Raw genomic sequence first — 17394 nt, forward strand, 5'->3', positions numbered from 1 at the left:
AGATTCAGAGAGGAAGATAAAAAAACGCAATCAGATTGGATCATGTATCTTTCGAGTTTCTGACTGGGTATCTTATAGTTCTGTAATCTATGCAGTTGTTCATGCAACATCATCAAAAATGAGATCTGTTCTTATTAGGCTGTACCTCAGATGAGTGGAATGTGCCCCAACAGTGGGTGGCATGGAGATTCATACCCTGGTGTCAGTGAGTGTGGACTCACATTCTGCTATCGGACTATTAGTTTGTATTGTGTTGTGTTTCTGTACTGCTTAAATTCTGCACCTCTCATAGTTTGTATCTGCCCTCAGACTATTGCTACGGTTGTATAGTCAGGAAGAAGGTCATATACCTCGAGGAGCAAAAGAAATATATTCCTGATTTTGGTGGGTTGGAAGCAGAGTCAATCTGCTTCCTTATGGTTTGCGTGTGACTCATCCTTCCTCCTCCTTCCATCCTCTGGCTCCCTCTAACTGCTGATATCTGACTCAAAAAGAATTTGAAATGAGGCCATTTGCTCCCTCAGTAACTAGCTGGTACTAGATCCATAGTGAATGGTGTGAATGGCCCACTTCAGTGTGAGCTGTCCCAGGTTTGGTGTGAATGGCCCACTCCAGTGTAGGCTATCCCAGTTCTGGTGTGAATGGCCCACTCCAGTGTAGGCTATCCCAGTTCTGGTGTGAATGGCCCACTCCACTGTGGGCTGTCCCAGGTGTAGTGTGAATGGCCCACTCTAGTGTAGGCTGTCCCAGTTCTGGTGTGAATGGCCCACTCCAGTGTGGGCTGTCCCAGTTCTGGTGTGAATGGCCCATTCCACTATGGGCTCTCCCAGGTCTGGTGTGAATGGCCCACTCCATTGTGCACTATCCCAGGTCTGGTGTGAATGGCCCACTCCAGTGTGGGCTGTCCCAGTTCTGGTGTGAATGGCGTATTCCAGTGTGCGCTGTCCCAGGTCTGGTGTGAATGGCCCACTCCATTGTGCGCTATCCAAGGTCTGGTGTGAATGGCCCACTCCATTGTGGGCTGTCCCAGGTCTGGTGTGAATGGCCCACTCCATTGTGAGCTGTCCTAGGTCTGGTGTGAATGGCCCACTCCAGTGTGGGCTGTCCCAGGTCTGGTGTGAATGGCCCACTCCAGTGTGGGCTGTCCCAGGTCTGGTGTGAATGGCCTATTCCAGTGTGGGCAGTCTCAGTTCTGGTGTGAATGGCCCACTCCAGTGTGGGCTGTCCCAGGTCTGGTGTGAATGGCCCACTCCAGTGTGGGCTGTCCCAGGTCTGGTGTGAATGGCCTATTCCAGTGTGGGCAGTCTCAGTTCTGGTGTGAATGGCCCACTCCAGTGTGGGCTGTCCCAGGTCTGGTGTGAATGGCCCACTCCAGTGTGGGCTGTGCCAGGTCTGGTATGATTGGCCCACTCCAATGTGGACAGTCCCAGATCCTTTAGTAATTCTATCCTCTCCTGCTGTAATGTGTTGCAATATGTGGACTCTGGATTGAGCTCAACCCTGCCATCAAGACCAGTTCTCTAGTTGGAAAGATGCTGAAGGATGTTTAGCATCCGTAATCCCAGGAAACAAGGGAGAAATCTGGAAAAATTGTCAACCATGTTCACTGAAATGCTGACAGTATACGTTACAGTGTTACATATCTTTCTGATTATGGCCATTCTCCATTTCACATTAATGCTCCTCTTTCCTGCATTAGTGTTCATTCTCCTTCTATTAACTCTCCATCTCCCTAAATTAATGCTTCCCCTCCTTGCATTAATATCCCATCTTGCAGTGTTAATGTTCCATTGTTTTCTAAAGTTCCAGTTGTTTGCCTGTGGACTGAATTGTGTAAACATATTCTGCTGATATTTTCTATCTGTGGTATTTTAGATCTGGTGTGTGCATGTTTGATGTGTTTTATGCTTCATGAGACCTCACCCATTTTCGATCCAAAGTTGCCTATTTATGGAATATCAAAATAAAAACTGGGAAAAACCAGAAACAGCTACCTCAGCATTGGAAAGGGAAAACAACAGCTAGTTTTTGTTCCAGGTCATGTTCCAGGCAATGAGGAAGCTATCCCCATGGTTTGATATTGTCATGACTGTTTGCCTGTTTCCAATGAACTGGGCTTTCAATTGTGTCACAACAGAACCAGTTGGTGAAGATATTTCAATGCCTCCATCAAATACAGTGGACATGAAAGTTACAACTCAGATTTGTTTTGCATCAATGTTAGGAGGCTGTAGGCAACAAACAAGTGGTGTCCTTTGTTGCTGAAGATCACTGGCTGTTAATTCAAAATTGTTCACTGAAAATTTTATCTTACGCAATTTAAAATACTTATTTGTTTTTATCTTGCACAGTTTAACATTTTTATCTGTTTCGGTGTGTTTCTTTTCACCCTTGTCAATGTCAGGGACTTACAGTAGATTCCAGTGTCAGCATCAACCATTCATATGGCAAGTACAGCATTGGCAAGAGAGAGCAAAGTTCCCTCTTTCACTGTTCCATTAAACATTCCCAGGTCGGGTATAGCATAGTAAAATGTCTGTCATAGTCAATGGTATAATTTAACTGCTTTCGATTATGTTAGTCTGTTGGCTGATCTGTGCGCACTGTGCTTGATTAATTAAGTCGGTGTAGCTATGAGGTCTAAAATAAACAGAAGCTTCCAGAGAATGACCCAAGAAGCCAAAGGTCTGAACATGAGGAGACATCATGTGATTGCAAAGATATTTTAATAAATTTATATTAGACTCAAATCTCGCATCACCTCTGCATTGCTCCAAGATATATCAGATATATAATAGAACAAAACCAGCAAATACACAGCAGACATCGAATAAAGCCCCTCCATATGGATTCTTCTAATACTCACTGGTTAGATACATAGTAAAGCTTAGTACATACTGTCTTGCCAAATACTGTCATGACAGGTAAAACATGGGTTTGATAAATATTAAAGGTCCCTCAAAGCAGTCCCACTCCACACTTCCAGGCAGTTACAGCATCGGTTACATATAGTCAAATAGTCTTAGGACAGAAAGAGCATAGGTTCATTACAGGGGAAATGTTAGATGTTGTGACCTGGGAGGAGAGGTGGACATATATTGCTCACGTGCCTTCTGGAAACTATTCTGAGTATTGCATTCTGCAGAAGCAGTTGAGTAGATTATGATTCTGCATTTCTGCTGTAGGTATTGGATGATGGTAGAACTGGGCAGGTTCCCCTGCTGTTCAAACCTATGTATAAATGAATAAAGCTGCTCAGATTGATGGAAGTTCACAGCATTCATATTCCTCCTTTGAATTAACATAACTGAAATATATTGAGATTTTTATCTACAGGTTACAAGCTACCATGAAATGATGAACCTTTGCCTGTTTGGACAGGGTGGAAGTTTGGAGCATTCCATGGCAGGTCTGGGCTATTCCCCGTAGAATATGTGCAGCCTGTGGCTGCCCCAGACTTTATTCACCTAAGCATGGACAAGAAAGAAGAACCAATCGACAAAAAGGGCAAAGTGGCAGCTTCAGCCTCAGCCACCGTGGCAGCTGCTGTGGGATCGACAGCAGCAGCTGAAGAACTGGACAGAAAGTCAGAGGTGCGGATTTGATCTTCCAGACATTCACCCTATTCCATTACACCACTGTTGCTCTTATCTGTGCTCATATTAAAGGAGAGGGGCTATCTTTGTAGCCTGAGAGGGACCAGATGCTAATTTGTTTTAGCTTTGCATTAACATTACATGCATCGTAGTGTTATAATGTAGTGACAGGTTTGTGGTGAGTAATTGACAAACAATCAGATGATTGCAAACTGTCCTGTGTGGTTCTGTCTCACTTAGTTGTTAGACTCTTGATGGAGAGCTTCACCCAAGATTCACTCATTCTTAGGAATTACAGACAATTTTGCAAAAGATTATCAACTTAGGTTAATCACCTCGTCGTCGTATGCCAGTGGTTAAAGCAACAATTAGTGAAGCAATAAACAGACTGGATGCTGATATTGATTCATATATTTAGTTATCTGGTCTCAATATCAGCTCATCTGATTCCCATGGGCTGACGTGTAAAGTCAGCTAGAGTTCCTATTCCTGGTTACTGTTCAGTATTTCCTGCACGAAGGTGCAGATAATTGACAATGGGTGACAATGTCAGCTTTGGCTGATTTGCATAATCAATACTCACTAATCATCTTAAAATGTTTCAGTAGGGTGGAGTGAGTATCAGTGGAGCAGGAATTGGTGGGCAGACGTTCATATCACTTTAGTGGCGATGGATAGTACAGAGTCAAGATCAATTGGAATGAATAGTTAGTGTCTGCAGGAATGGATGAACACCAAGTTGCTGTCTGCAGAATAAATGATGCAAAGTCATCAATGGGAATGGATGGGCACAGAGTTAGTACCAGTGGGAATGGATAATGAGGCATAGTGAGAATGAATGGACACAGAGTGAGTACTAGCAGAATTGCTGCATCTGTCAAGTCATTGGTGATGGAAGGAGAGGTTGAGAGAATGGTTAAGATAACATACAGTATCCTTGGCTTTATTAATAGTATGGATGGTATAAGAGAAAGAAGGTTATGTTGAACTTGTGTAGAGTACTAGTTTGGACCCACCTGGAGTATTACATCCAATTCTGGGTGTTGCACTTCAGAAAAGATGGGGAGACATTACAGAAAGTGCAGGAAAGATTCACAAAAATGGTTCCAGGGATGAAGATAAATTGGAAAAGTTAGGGTTGTTTTCCTTGGAGAATAGGTCTTTGAGAAGAGATTTAATTCATGGATTTATCAATTCGAAAACGCGAGGACAGATTAGATAAGACAAACTGTTCTTGCTCATGAATAGATTGAGAATGAAAGGGCACAGATTCAAAATAGTTTGTAAAAGAAGCAAAAGTGACATGAGGAAAAGATTTTTCATTGACTGAGTGGTTAAGGCCAGGAATTCCTAGAAGTGCGATAGAAAAGTAGGTTTAATAGAAATAATTGTATTCAAAATACAATTAGACTGCTTGCTGAAAATAAAGAAATGTGTTGGTTAGATGGAAAAAGTGAAATGTACAATCGTAGAGCTGGTACAGACTCGATGGTCTGAATGGCTTCCACCTGTGCTGTAATAATTCTGTAATTTTGATCACATTGTACCCAAGTGAGGAAGGACCAACGTTCAAGCAACAAAAACAGAAAAGGAGAGAAATCGGTCAGCAAATGGCAAAAGGTGCACCAGTTTTATTCTGTACAAATCTTAGTTTATAAAGAAAATAAGGGGTGTTGCTCGTAGACTTAAAAATCATCCGGGGCTGCATATGAACTGAAACTAAATTTACCTCACAATCCATCTACCACTGAATGCAGGCAGGTCACTAGGTGATGTAGGGAGGCGAACACAGATACGCAGGTAGTGTGAGGTTTGGATCCCTGTTCTACAATAGATGTCCTCTGTCAGAAAAAAACCTTGTCTATTTATCCTATCCCATGCCTCTCATGATTTTATAAACCTCTATAAGGTCACCACTCAGCCTCTGACCCTCCAGAAAAAATGTCCCAGCATATTCAGCCTTTTCCTATAGCTCAAACACCACCCCTCCCGCCTCCTCCAACCATAGCAACATTCTTGTAATTTTTTTCTGAACCCTTTCAAATGTCACAACACACTTCCTGTAGGAGGGAGATCCCTTTGGCATCTACTAACTGTCTCCAGCCCCAACTCATCTGCAGCTGCAGCCCATTTCAATTCCTTTGGTACTGGTAGACTTGACTACTCCAAAACACTTGTGGCTGACTTCTTTTAATCCACTGTTCTATAAACTCTATTGTCCCTGTCCTAATTGGCACCAAATTCCATGCAGTTACAATGCTCCCTGATCTATACTGGCTCCCAGTTAAGCAAGGCCTTGATTTAAAATTCTTATCCTGATTTTGAAATTCTTCCAGTGCCTCACTTTTTCCTGTCTTATAGGCTGTTCAGCCTTACAACCCTCTTCGAAATTGGTGTTCTTCCATTCTAATCTCTTAACCATCACTGATTTTAATCTCTCCATCATTGTTGGTTGTGCCTTCAAACTCCTCATCTTCCTTAAATCTCTCTGCCTTTCTATGTCTTTGTCCTCCTCAGGACACTTCTTAAAACCAACCTCTTTGACCAAGCTTTTAATTATCTGCACCAATACGTAGCTACATATCAAATTTTGTTTGATAGTGCCCTGTAAAGTGCTCTGGGAAGTTTTACTATGTTAAAAGTTATATAAGTACAAATTGTTTTTTTTTATTGTACAGGCTGCCTTGTTGTAGTTCATTTCTGAATCTAATCAGGTTCATCTCCCCCATGCCCTCATCTGACATGCTAGGCTGCAGACACTTCTAATATGTGTTACTATAAGGATTGGCGGAAGAACAAATGATTAATCTAACTAAAAATCAAAAGAACTGAAGATGCTTGAAATCAGGAACAAAAAGCAGAAATTGCTGGAAAAGCTCAGCAAGTCTGGCAGCATCTGTGGAGAGAAGTCAGTTTTAATGTTTTGGGTCAAGAGTGTAGTCCTGGAAAAGCACAGCAGGTCAGGCAGCATCCAGGAAGTAGGAGAATTGACATTTCGGGCATAAGCCCTTCATCAGGAATGTTTTGTGTCCAGTGACCCTTAGAACTGGTGGCAGTGAGGAAAATTATGTTTTTATGCAGAAGATAGGGTGAAGGGAGGGGCAAGGAGTAAACGATAGATGGAGGTAGAACCCAAAGAGAGAGAAGAACAGTCAGACAGGCAAAGGAATGGATAACAATCAAGCTTGGAGGGTGAATAACGGTACTATTAGTGGCCAACAATAGATAGTGTGTAATAGCAAACCACATGATAACAAGACCATGTGCTGAACTTTTCCAGCAACTTCTGTTTTTAACCTGTGATAACAAGGCCTTGTGTGTGAGGGTAGGGGTAAGGATATGGGAGTGTGTGTGCGAGAGTGAAATGATTAACTTAATCCACAGGTGAAGAGGGGCACAGGTCAGTATTCATACTGACATCTGGGCTGGCTCAGTATGAACTGGAGCTCAAGACTGTGACTCCTTCTGCGGTATCTGTGACCTGATGTCTCAACAGATTGATCTATCCAGTTCATTATTTCAATATGAACCCACTCTTCTGCAGGCCTCTCCACCACTCAGTGAGCTTATAGAGAGTATGCCTGAATATGTCCTTCAGGATAACCAGTACACCATGACTGAATTTGCCAAGAAATACTTCCGTCAGCCCCACAAGTTAAAAAGGTGAGTGAGAAACGGGCATTGATCAGCGTGAATGCACAGTTCATCCAGACTGCACAAATGAACAAGTACATTGTACAGTTGCATAGATCCCAAGTGGGACCTTTCTGGTATGAGCTTAACATCTGAACTGTCAAATGTAAAACCGTTTGAGAGTGATCTGGTCAGACATATGATGGTAAACCTTGACCACTCAGTATTAATCCATTTCCTTTTGTTCTGCTTCTTTCACTTTTCTTTTATTTTGTCCATGCCTCTTCCATTTTTCACTTGGATGTGTAGTTTGCATTGTTTACCTTGGTCAACCTTGTGCCGTCTGTCTTGCTCACATCACTGCACTCTTCCTAAACCAGTTTCGATAAAAAATAATTTAATTTACTCATCCTGATTAAGTCATCCTCAGATTTTGGGTGAATGAATTCTTGCCAAAGCTACATCACAAGTAGGCTTTAAACATTCTTTACTGGTCACAAAGCACCTCTTATCTTCAAAATACACAAACATTCAATAGACACATATATATATGCCTCGCAATTGATTGACAGATCATTCAAAACAACTAGCAAAAGTTCCATATGAAATTCAGTGTCAGCACTGAAAAGAGAAAAGGATACAATCCTTTCATAGAATACAATCTGTAACAAAATTACACATAATTTCTAACACCCAAAATGAATTTGTGGTAAACATGTGTAATATACCTGACAGTGCAGATCAAATAGCAAATGTGATCAAGACAGATCCAATGTATTCTCAGCATCTCCCTCCAGCTGTTAATGATACAAGAGATCATCAAATGTCAATTCTTCACTCTTGCTGATCTGGCCTTGAAACTCATGCTCAAAAGCCTCAATAACTGTGTCTGCTCTGGGACATCCCCCAGAACTCCAAACATTGTACTCTGTACTTATTCACTCCAGCTCTTCACCAACAGCTAACTTCATCAAGCTAAAAACACAGAAGCAGTGGCCTTCTCACTTTTGCAATTCCCCAGACATCTTCTGAGTCCAGTCTCCAACTCTTAGCTGCTTACTAATACGTAGAGTTTTTCCCTGAGTTCATTCTAACAGCACAGAGCCAGCCAATTGCTCTTCTTCCCTGCAGAACAGCTAAAAATCAGCTCTCTTAACACAGAATCTGCCTCTCTTTCTCCAACTCTGTGATTCCAAAACTGCATTTCAGTGACCATTGAACTGCTCTGACTGACCTATCAAAAACTATGTACCGCTGTAATAAGCTTCAACCCTGTTGCAGAGCAGAATTGAATGTTGCCACTTCACAACTCTGGAGCTGAGTATTCTTGAATGTTACTATCTTGCCATTTTCACAAAATGCTGGCTTTGCACATTGGGAACGTTTGTAAAGCGTTCTTAAGATGTAAAAGGACAGGGTGTCAGAGGTACTGAGATATTGAAGCAAGGGAAAAAAGACAAATGTAATACAATGAATGTTTGTTTCATATTTTAAAAGTGTTAATCTCATAAATAGTAACAATTTGACAATTGTAAACAAAAAGAAATATACCTATAACATAAAATGAGCTCTAAAATACCTGTATATGTTATTTTTTTCTCTCTGTAGTGAGGTCACCAAAGAGAAATCTAAAAAAGGCAGAGATCCCAAAGACTCAGCTGAGCTGGTGAAGTTTACAAAGGTAAGCAATGCCCAAAGATCTAATCATTCCTCCACACCCTACATAATGATTCTGATCAATTTGCCATTCTAGAGATGCAATTATTAAAGGGAACTTGCCAACAATGAGAATTAGTGACCCCATAACAAATCAATAGATTACCACAGTCTAAGATGTGCTGGCAAAAGTGAGGACTGCAGATGCTGGAGATCAGAGCTGAAAATGTGTTGCTGGAAAGCGCAGCAGGTCAGGCAGCATCCAATGAACAGGAGATTCGACGTTTTGGGCATAAGCGAAACGTCGTTTCATTCTTGAAGAAGGGCTTATGCCCGAAACGTCGAATCTCCTGTTCCTTGGATGCTGCCTGACCTGCTGCGCTTTTCCAGCAACACATTTTCAGCTAAGATGTGCTGGCTACAAGATGCAGAAACTAAGTGCTTTAAACAGAAATTGTTTGAAGACATTGATTTCCGGTAGGTAAGATTCCACATGAGTTCTTTTTGCAAGAATAAGGAGAGCTATAGTTCAGTTAACTGGACATCTGGTTTGCAATGCCAAATGATGCCAACACGTGGGTTCAATCCTTGCATTGGCTGAGGTTACCATGAAGGATTCTCCTTCTCATTCTCTCACCTTGACTAAGGTGAAGTGACCCTCAGGTTAAACCACCTCCAGTTGTCTCTCTCTCTCTCACACACACACACACACACACACACACACGAGAAACAGCAGCCCTATTGTCTGGTAACACTATCACTATTACCTTGTCTACTCTTGCACTGACCCACTACCCTTGCCACCACTGTCTCTGAGCAGAATTAGCTCTGGGAAAGTTGAATTACCCCCTTCTCCCTCTGACCACAATCTACTTTCTGGTGTCAACTGCATGTGCCATGTCCTGAAACTTTATTGAATATTTAGCCCAGCCACAAATGCATTCAGTTCAGGTTATGTTTCCAAAGGTGTGAGCTATGGGGAAAGCAATTATCTCAGGACTCTGGAGAGATAATTTTACAAATTTGTGCAACTACCACAAAGCCCTTCACACTGGCCACATGTGAGATAAGGGTTTGTAGCTGTGGCTCCTCAATATTTTAGATTAGACTTACAGTGTGGAAACAGGCCCTTCGGCCCAACAAGTCCACACCGACCCGCCGAAGCGAAACCCACCCATACCCCTACATTACCCCTTACCTAACACTACGGGCAATTTAGCATGGCCAATTCACCTGACCCGCACATCTTTGGACTGTGGGAGGAAACCGGAGCACCCGGAGGAAACCCACGCAGACACGGGGAGAACGTGCAAACTCCACACAGTCAGTCGCCTGAGTCGGGAATTGAACCCGGGTCTTCAGGCGCTGTGAGGCAGCAGTGCTAACCACTGTGCCACCGTGCCGCCCACGGTGCCACCGTGCCGCCATATAGGCAGTCAGCAGGTAAAGATTCTTGTGGGTAGCACATATTCAGAAAATAGTCATCCAACCATTTTGTGTTAAGGTCTTGAACCCAGCCAACTAGTTTCAGAACCCCAAATCTAATGATACATGCCACTTACTGCATGTAGGTACTCACACACACTCTCTCTGACACATGTTCTCACACTCACACAGACATATAACACTCACGCACACAAATACATACACATACTTGGGCATGCCCATGCACACTCTCACGCACACACACAAATCACAACATTGTGCTACTTGTCTGTGCCCTGATTGACAGAAAATGATGCATGAATCTTTATACCTTACTAAATGAAATACTTACGAAATCTTTACTTTAAGATTAATTCCTTTAATAATCAAATATAGCCACACATCTTGTGAATTCATATTTACTGATATAACATTCTCACTTTTCTTCTACAGACTCCAATCCAAGAGTCCCTGATTGAGTTCTCTGATGAGAATTTGAACAAGATAGCAGCTGAGATCTTCATTGGTGAGAATGCACTCTGATTTCTATTTGAGAAATCAAATTACACCCTCACTACACTCACTGTGTCACTTTCTAGATGTCTGATTTTTTTTTCTAATATTCTCCACACCTGAAAATTACAGTTTTCACAATGGGACGTGTCCTGGTCATCAGCCCTCATGGCCTCAACTCACCTATTTATAACCTGTCAGCCTGTGCAGCTAGGATTGCGTGGGTAGGACTCTCACCCCAGCCCTTAACCAACCTTACCTATCTCCTCAATACCTTGACCTGCCCTGAAACCTCCTTGTCACTGACCCCACCCCACCTCTTCACCTCCACTGCCGTGTCCTAACTCCTTATCCCAACTGGACTCCTTGCTCTAAATTCTCAGTTAAAACCCAGCCCCCGAACGTCCCTCTTTCACTCCCTGTACCCTTCAATAAGCAGACATAGATTAACAGCAGTAGGGGTCATGATTTCTTCTGGTTATAAGCTCCTCCATATGGTTTGGTTCTAAATCCCTACATTAAGAGCAACAATCTCTGGAAAGCCCCTAAAGCTGCACATCCATCATCCACTAGGCATTTGAACCATTTAAAATGTTGTGTTCCAGCTGTACTAAAACCTCCCACTCCACTCCCCACCACACCCCCAATCCGCCCTCAACCTTACAGAGTCAATACTTCTTGCAATATGAAAATGGATCAAGAATACGTTGCGACCAGAGAGATCAATGGCAATCAAGCCCTCAAAATATTTTACTGTATGCAATCACGCATGACATCCTCTCCAAAGGTGATATCTGGAGGGAGCCAAGGGTGAACATGCTGATTTGTTTCCAATAAGTTTGCTTATTGAATTAAAATGTGAAACCAGTGACCTCCAGTGGGATTTGTATGTCGGTGCTTTATAAGCTTTGTTGCTCAATTTGATAACAGTTAGCCTTTCTGGTTATTGATAACTCACGTGTGTCTCCCCTCTGTAGCTGTCATGAAATTTATGGGGGACCATCCACTCAAAGGGCAGACAGAACAAGACACTGTCTATAGTATTCTTAAGGTAAAAGGTGACCTGCATGCCTTCAAATTTTGATATGTGTGAATCTGAATATAGTATTTGTATGTTCATACATGTCTCTGTGTGAGTGTTCAATATAGCAGCATGACTGAAGGTGTGTGGTTCCCAGACTGAAAATTTGTCCCTTTCAGAAACTTCACCCCGAAGAGGAATGTTGAGCCTCTTGCATTTAGAATATGAGTGCAATGGGATTTGTGGGAGACTTGCCCAGCCAGCTAGCATAAATCTATGATGTTCAGAGAAGAAAAAGAGTGGGTCTTGGAAAATTTATGAACTACTGTTGATTGACAAATGAGGCTTTGGGTGGTAGAACTAGGTAACAACTCCCAAAGGTGACCAATCAATGAGCCAACTCACTGTCCATTTTAATTCTGAATAGGATGTATCTTTGTAGAATTACTGACTTTGACAGCATGTTGCCCTTTTATGTGTCCTATTTCCTCCCTTTAATGCTCTAACAGGGCTCGTCTCCTCTTGCAACTGAGTAAGCAGCATATGTTGGCAGATCAGTACCCTTGATTGCAACCAGTGTTGCTTCAGTCACTGTGGCATTCCTGATTTCAGTCTGTGTTGCTTTGGTCATCTGCAAAAACAGTATGAAGAGTGTGGTATAGTCAAAATTTGTACTCAAAGTCTCTTTTTCACCTGCTAAGTGGTGGGGAGTTTGATGTTTTCTTTTGGTATTGTTCTGTCTTTTGCAGCTGTGTGGGGAACATGAAGTAATGAAAGATGAAACCTACTGCCAGATTATCAAACAGATCACTGACAACACCAGCTCAAAACCGTAAGGAAAAACCAGTCATAATCCCAAGCTGCCAAAATGTAGAGTATTTAACATCTCAGACTCAGCCATTCACTGCCATTGATCATGCTGTAGTCACATAGAAGGATTGTGAGAGAAAGATGGCAAGTATTCAATAAATGCCCTCAAGTAGCCCTTCCTGTTGTAAGTGGTATGCATATTTAACCCCTCTCACAGTTTACATTCTAAGGTACTTTCAGTTAAGACATCTGATTGTCCTTGGGGCATAAGGGTTTTGGCGATCATCTGGTGAATGGCCCATGGTTCTGAGAATGGCAACAGTAAGATGGAGCTAGAATCAGATGTGAGGGATGCTACAGGAATGAGATAGGTAGTTAATGAGGTATGTTTAGAAAGTTACAGTAAGCATCTCACTGGGCCTTATGTTGCAAATCCCTCCAAAACACTCAATGCAACTTGCGCTTAGCCACATTATTACAAGCGATGTGTGTGTGTGCGCGTGTGTGTGTGCGCATGTGTGTTCAATGGCTCCCACAGATTACACTCAAAGGCACTTACAGCAGTAGCAGAGGTCACATGACTAATGGCAAGCCAAACAGAGACGAATAGTTAGAGAAAGAGGGAAGCATTCAATACATGCCAATGATTCACCCTTTTTTGATCCATAAACCTTCAGGTTGGGATCCAAGTCCTAGCACATAGCAGCCAGTTTGGCCTGCCTACAAAGCTTCTGTCTTGGTGTCTGATGTGTTGGATATGCTCCCAGTGCAAAGGGAGAGACTAAATGAAGAGGATGAGATGTTGGGCATGGGGGTGAGAGTTGGAGCTCATTGTAATAAAAAGAACTATGTTTTATCAACATATTATGATGCAAACTGAAACTGTTCACTCCACTGGTCAGCCTGTTTATTTATGTCAAAAAGGTAATGTGGAGTTGCAAGCAGGAGATATTAATGTTTAGAAATTTGAAGTGTCAGCTCTAGCTGAATGGTAACGTTCCAATTTTAGTCAGCAAGTCATGGGGTCAAGTTACTCGCCAGAGATCAGAGCTCCATTATCCCGGCTCACATTCCAATGCAGTACAAACAGGGTGTTGCATTGTGGAAGGTGACATCTTTCAAAAGATATATTAAACTGAGGCCTTGCTGCCCTATCAGGCAGGTATAAAAATTTCACAATCACTATTCAAAGAAGAGCATCAGTGTTCTTATCAGCTTTTGACCAATATTTATTCATCAACCAACATCACTAGAATATTGTGATCAGTATCAACTTTGCTGTTTATGGGATCTTTTCATATGTAAATTAGTTGTCATTCTTCCTACATTATGGTATGATTATAGTGAAGTGCATCATTGATTATAAATCAACCTGCAGATGCGAAAGGTCCTACAGATGTACACGTTCCCTCTTCCTCTGTTTGCAGAAAAACCTGATTAAGGGACAATTACACCAGAAGGTTTTGATTGCTGCTAGCAATGTGTAGGTTCATGATATCAGCAAAGTGTTGAAGTGGTTTCAATGTCTATTGCAGTGATAGTGCTCCACGAGGCTGGAGGCTGCTCTATATCCTCACTGCCTATTACAAGTGTTCAGAAGTGTTCAAGCCGTACCTCTTTAAGTTATTGGAGTCTGTGTGCAGGATTCCTGGTGCCAGTTTTCAAGGTATTTCTTTTTATTTACTTGTATTTTCTTATGGTGTGAATATTTTTTCTTTTTGACCTATTTTCTCCATTTTTTGTTTTCAAAAATACATGCAGAATAGTGATGCTCAACTGATTGATTCTGACACACTCTGTTCAGTACTGTTTAAGACATTTCTTACCCACTTCGGCCAATAATGTTTATCAGTTTGTTTCTGATTTGTTTGTGCAGGAATTGCTAAAGCTTGTGACCACAATCTGAAGAAAACCTTCCAGTTTGGTGGCAGGACCCAGTTTCCGGATGGCATGGAGCTCAAAGCCATGGTGGTTAGTGAAATAGGTCATCTGTCCAATTCAGAGAAAGTGAGGACTGCAGGTGATGGAGATCTGAGTCGAAGAGTGTGGTGCTGGAAAAGCACAGCTGGTCAGGCAGCATCCGAAGAGCAGGAGAATTAATGTTTTGAGCATAAGCTCTTCATCATTCCTGATTTTGTTCATTATCTCTTTTTTTTGGCAATCATTTTCCCATCTCCATCTTTTCTAAAAACTGAGGATTTCAAAGATAGACTAAATGTGTTGGAGAAGAAGAGGCAGTCAAAGGAGGAAGCATGATGGTGATTACCTTGCCCTGTTAGTATAGATTTTTAATAAGGCAGGTGATAGGAAATATGGTTAGACTTTGGGAATAGTCAAAGTATCAGCACACATTCCAACTTTTAGGCAAAGCCTCAATATCTCTATCCCCTTTCGATTCTGAACTGTGTTTAGAGAGCATTGATGAGAGGTTTGTTCGAAGACTGTAAGTTTATGATATGAATGGAAATAAGGCCATTTAGACAGAAAATCTATTCTTGGATGTCAAACAGACTTATGATAAATAGATATTCTGCCTGGGGAAGAGTTGGAATTCATGATCTTAGGTATCAGTGTGGAATCTGTATTTGGTCTCAGCCTATGCAAATGACTTAAAGAGGTATAGAGAACGCACAACAGGAAATTTTGACAACTGGGTAGGATACAAAATCTTTCAGGAAGATATAGCAGAATAGGCTATATAGTTTTATATGACTTTGTTTGGAATTAACACTAAATGGAGAAATATTTTAAAAATAGATGACTAAAAGGACAAATGGTTCAAATATATAATTCTGTGAAAGTCCAGAAAAATTAAGGCATAAAAGGAACAATACCATTTGGAGTTTTACAAATAGAGACAGCAGGACCAGATTTCTGGTGATGGAGGTAGAAAATGGGTTTGGCAATGATAAAAACTGAGAATTTATTTGTAGCAGTTTCAAATTTGCAGTGCCGTCAGGGCCCAATATTATTTTTGTGAGCCCTTTTCACAAGTTGAGTACATTCAGTCTTTTGATTTCAGATCAAATTTTTAGCCCTGTGGGAAATTTGAATTTTCTCCCCCAATTCCAACACCCCTGTCCCCAACTATTATTTTGTGCTGATGCAGGTGTCAGATGACTTAAACCCTCCCCAAGTCTGCTATGATGTGTCAGGAACATTCTGGTGGGTAGATATTAAATTTTTTGATAACTTCAAGTATTATCAAATGTCATACATTGAGTTGCCATTGTCTATCATAGGGCTCTGCTCTTGAAAGTTAAGTTGACCATTACTTTGACTAGTGTTATTTGAGTGTTAAAATGCATTAAGAGTACTTTACCTAATGGAAAAATGCTATATTGCATTTGAAGATGCAGAAAAATGTGCTACAAAACTTTTTTGTCATTTCTTGGATGATATTTTAAATGTCCAGCGATCTTTAGTTTCTCCTGTAGTGGAATATGTTTTAAACTCAATATCCACTACATTGATTGACAGGTGATCTGTTTTAAAATTGAAAACACACCATGTGGTCTTTCAGTTTCATAATCTGGAGTTGCATTGGTTTGTTTTGATAGTTGTAGCCATTGTGAATGCTTGACTAAGTTTCAATAACAGATCATACCTAAGCTCAGCAGGTGATCTATTGCTTACGTTTTGGTTCCAGAAGGATATTTGTTTTCAAAAATTAATGTCTGTTCAATGGGATTAATACTTTTTTCAGAGAGAATTTATTTTGCAGTATCAATGGCAATGTGTTTGAATGAGATTGATTAGATTGTTTTTTTTTCCCCAAATACATTTCAAATAACTCCATCACTATTACATGGCTTCTGAATGCCATATGTCATGGATACTGAACGAGTAATTGGAAACATACATACAAATACAAAAATTAGGAGCAAGGGTAGGTCACTCATCCTCTTGCACTTGCTCCCTGATTCACTAAGATCATGGCTGATCTGGTTCCTTCACATTCTTATCTATCCCCAATAAATTTTCGTTCTGTGACTTATCAAGAATCTATTTACTTCTGCTTTAAAAATATTCAATGACTGTTTCCACTGTCTTTGAGGAAAAATAGTTCCAAAGACTCTGAAAAAAATAATTCACTTTATCTCAATCTTAATTGTGCGATTATTTGTTTTTAAGCACTGGACCCCAGCTAGATTCTTCCACAAAATATCCTTTCCATATCCACCCTGTGAAGACTTCTCAGGATCTGACATGTTCCAATCAAGTCACCTGTTCTAAATTCCAACAGATACAAGCCTAGTCTGTCCAACTTGTTCTCGTCAGACAGCCCGTACATTTCAGGTATTAGTCTAGTAAACCTTCTCTGAATTGTTTTTCATGCATTTAAATCCTTCCATAAATAAGAAGATCAATAGTTTAAATAATGCTTCAGTCAGGATCTCTGCCCTGTAAAACTGTAAAATAACCTCCTAAATTCAATTCCCCTTGCAATCACTTGCTGTGCTACCAAATTGACCTTTCACGTTTCGCTAAGACACTCTGCATCCTGGGGTTGTAAAAACTTTCAGATTTTAAACAATATCCTTGTTTTTCAATCTTTCTGTCCAAATGGACAGTCACATAATTTCCATGTTATTCTCCATTTACCTGACCATTGCCCACTCACTTAACCCATTTTTGTAGCCTTCTTAAGTCATTTTTGCAAATTATTTTCTTACCTGATCCTTGTTTCATCAGCAAAAAAAGCAACCTGACCTTCAGACCCTTCATCCAAGTCATGTG

General features: G+C 41.1%; 1 protein-coding gene across 1 annotated transcript in view; it reads left to right on the plus strand.

Moving 5' to 3' along the window:
* The window catches only part of myo15aa (myosin XVAa), a 151652-nt gene that overhangs the window by 115976 nt on the left and 18282 nt on the right, over positions 1-17394 (plus strand). The window contains exons 48-56 of the mRNA XM_060840978.1: positions 310-384; positions 3382-3593; positions 7141-7259; positions 8838-8910; positions 10764-10836; positions 11801-11874; positions 12594-12676; positions 14190-14320; positions 14531-14625. Of these exons, the coding sequence (XP_060696961.1) occupies positions 310-384; positions 3382-3593; positions 7141-7259; positions 8838-8910; positions 10764-10836; positions 11801-11874; positions 12594-12676; positions 14190-14320; positions 14531-14625 (935 nt within the window). The remainder of the gene's footprint in view (positions 1-309; positions 385-3381; positions 3594-7140; positions 7260-8837; positions 8911-10763; positions 10837-11800; positions 11875-12593; positions 12677-14189; positions 14321-14530; positions 14626-17394) is intronic.

This window comes from Hemiscyllium ocellatum, chromosome 20 (assembly GCF_020745735.1).
Source record: "Hemiscyllium ocellatum isolate sHemOce1 chromosome 20, sHemOce1.pat.X.cur, whole genome shotgun sequence".
Lineage (NCBI taxonomy): Eukaryota > Metazoa > Chordata > Chondrichthyes > Orectolobiformes > Hemiscylliidae > Hemiscyllium > Hemiscyllium ocellatum.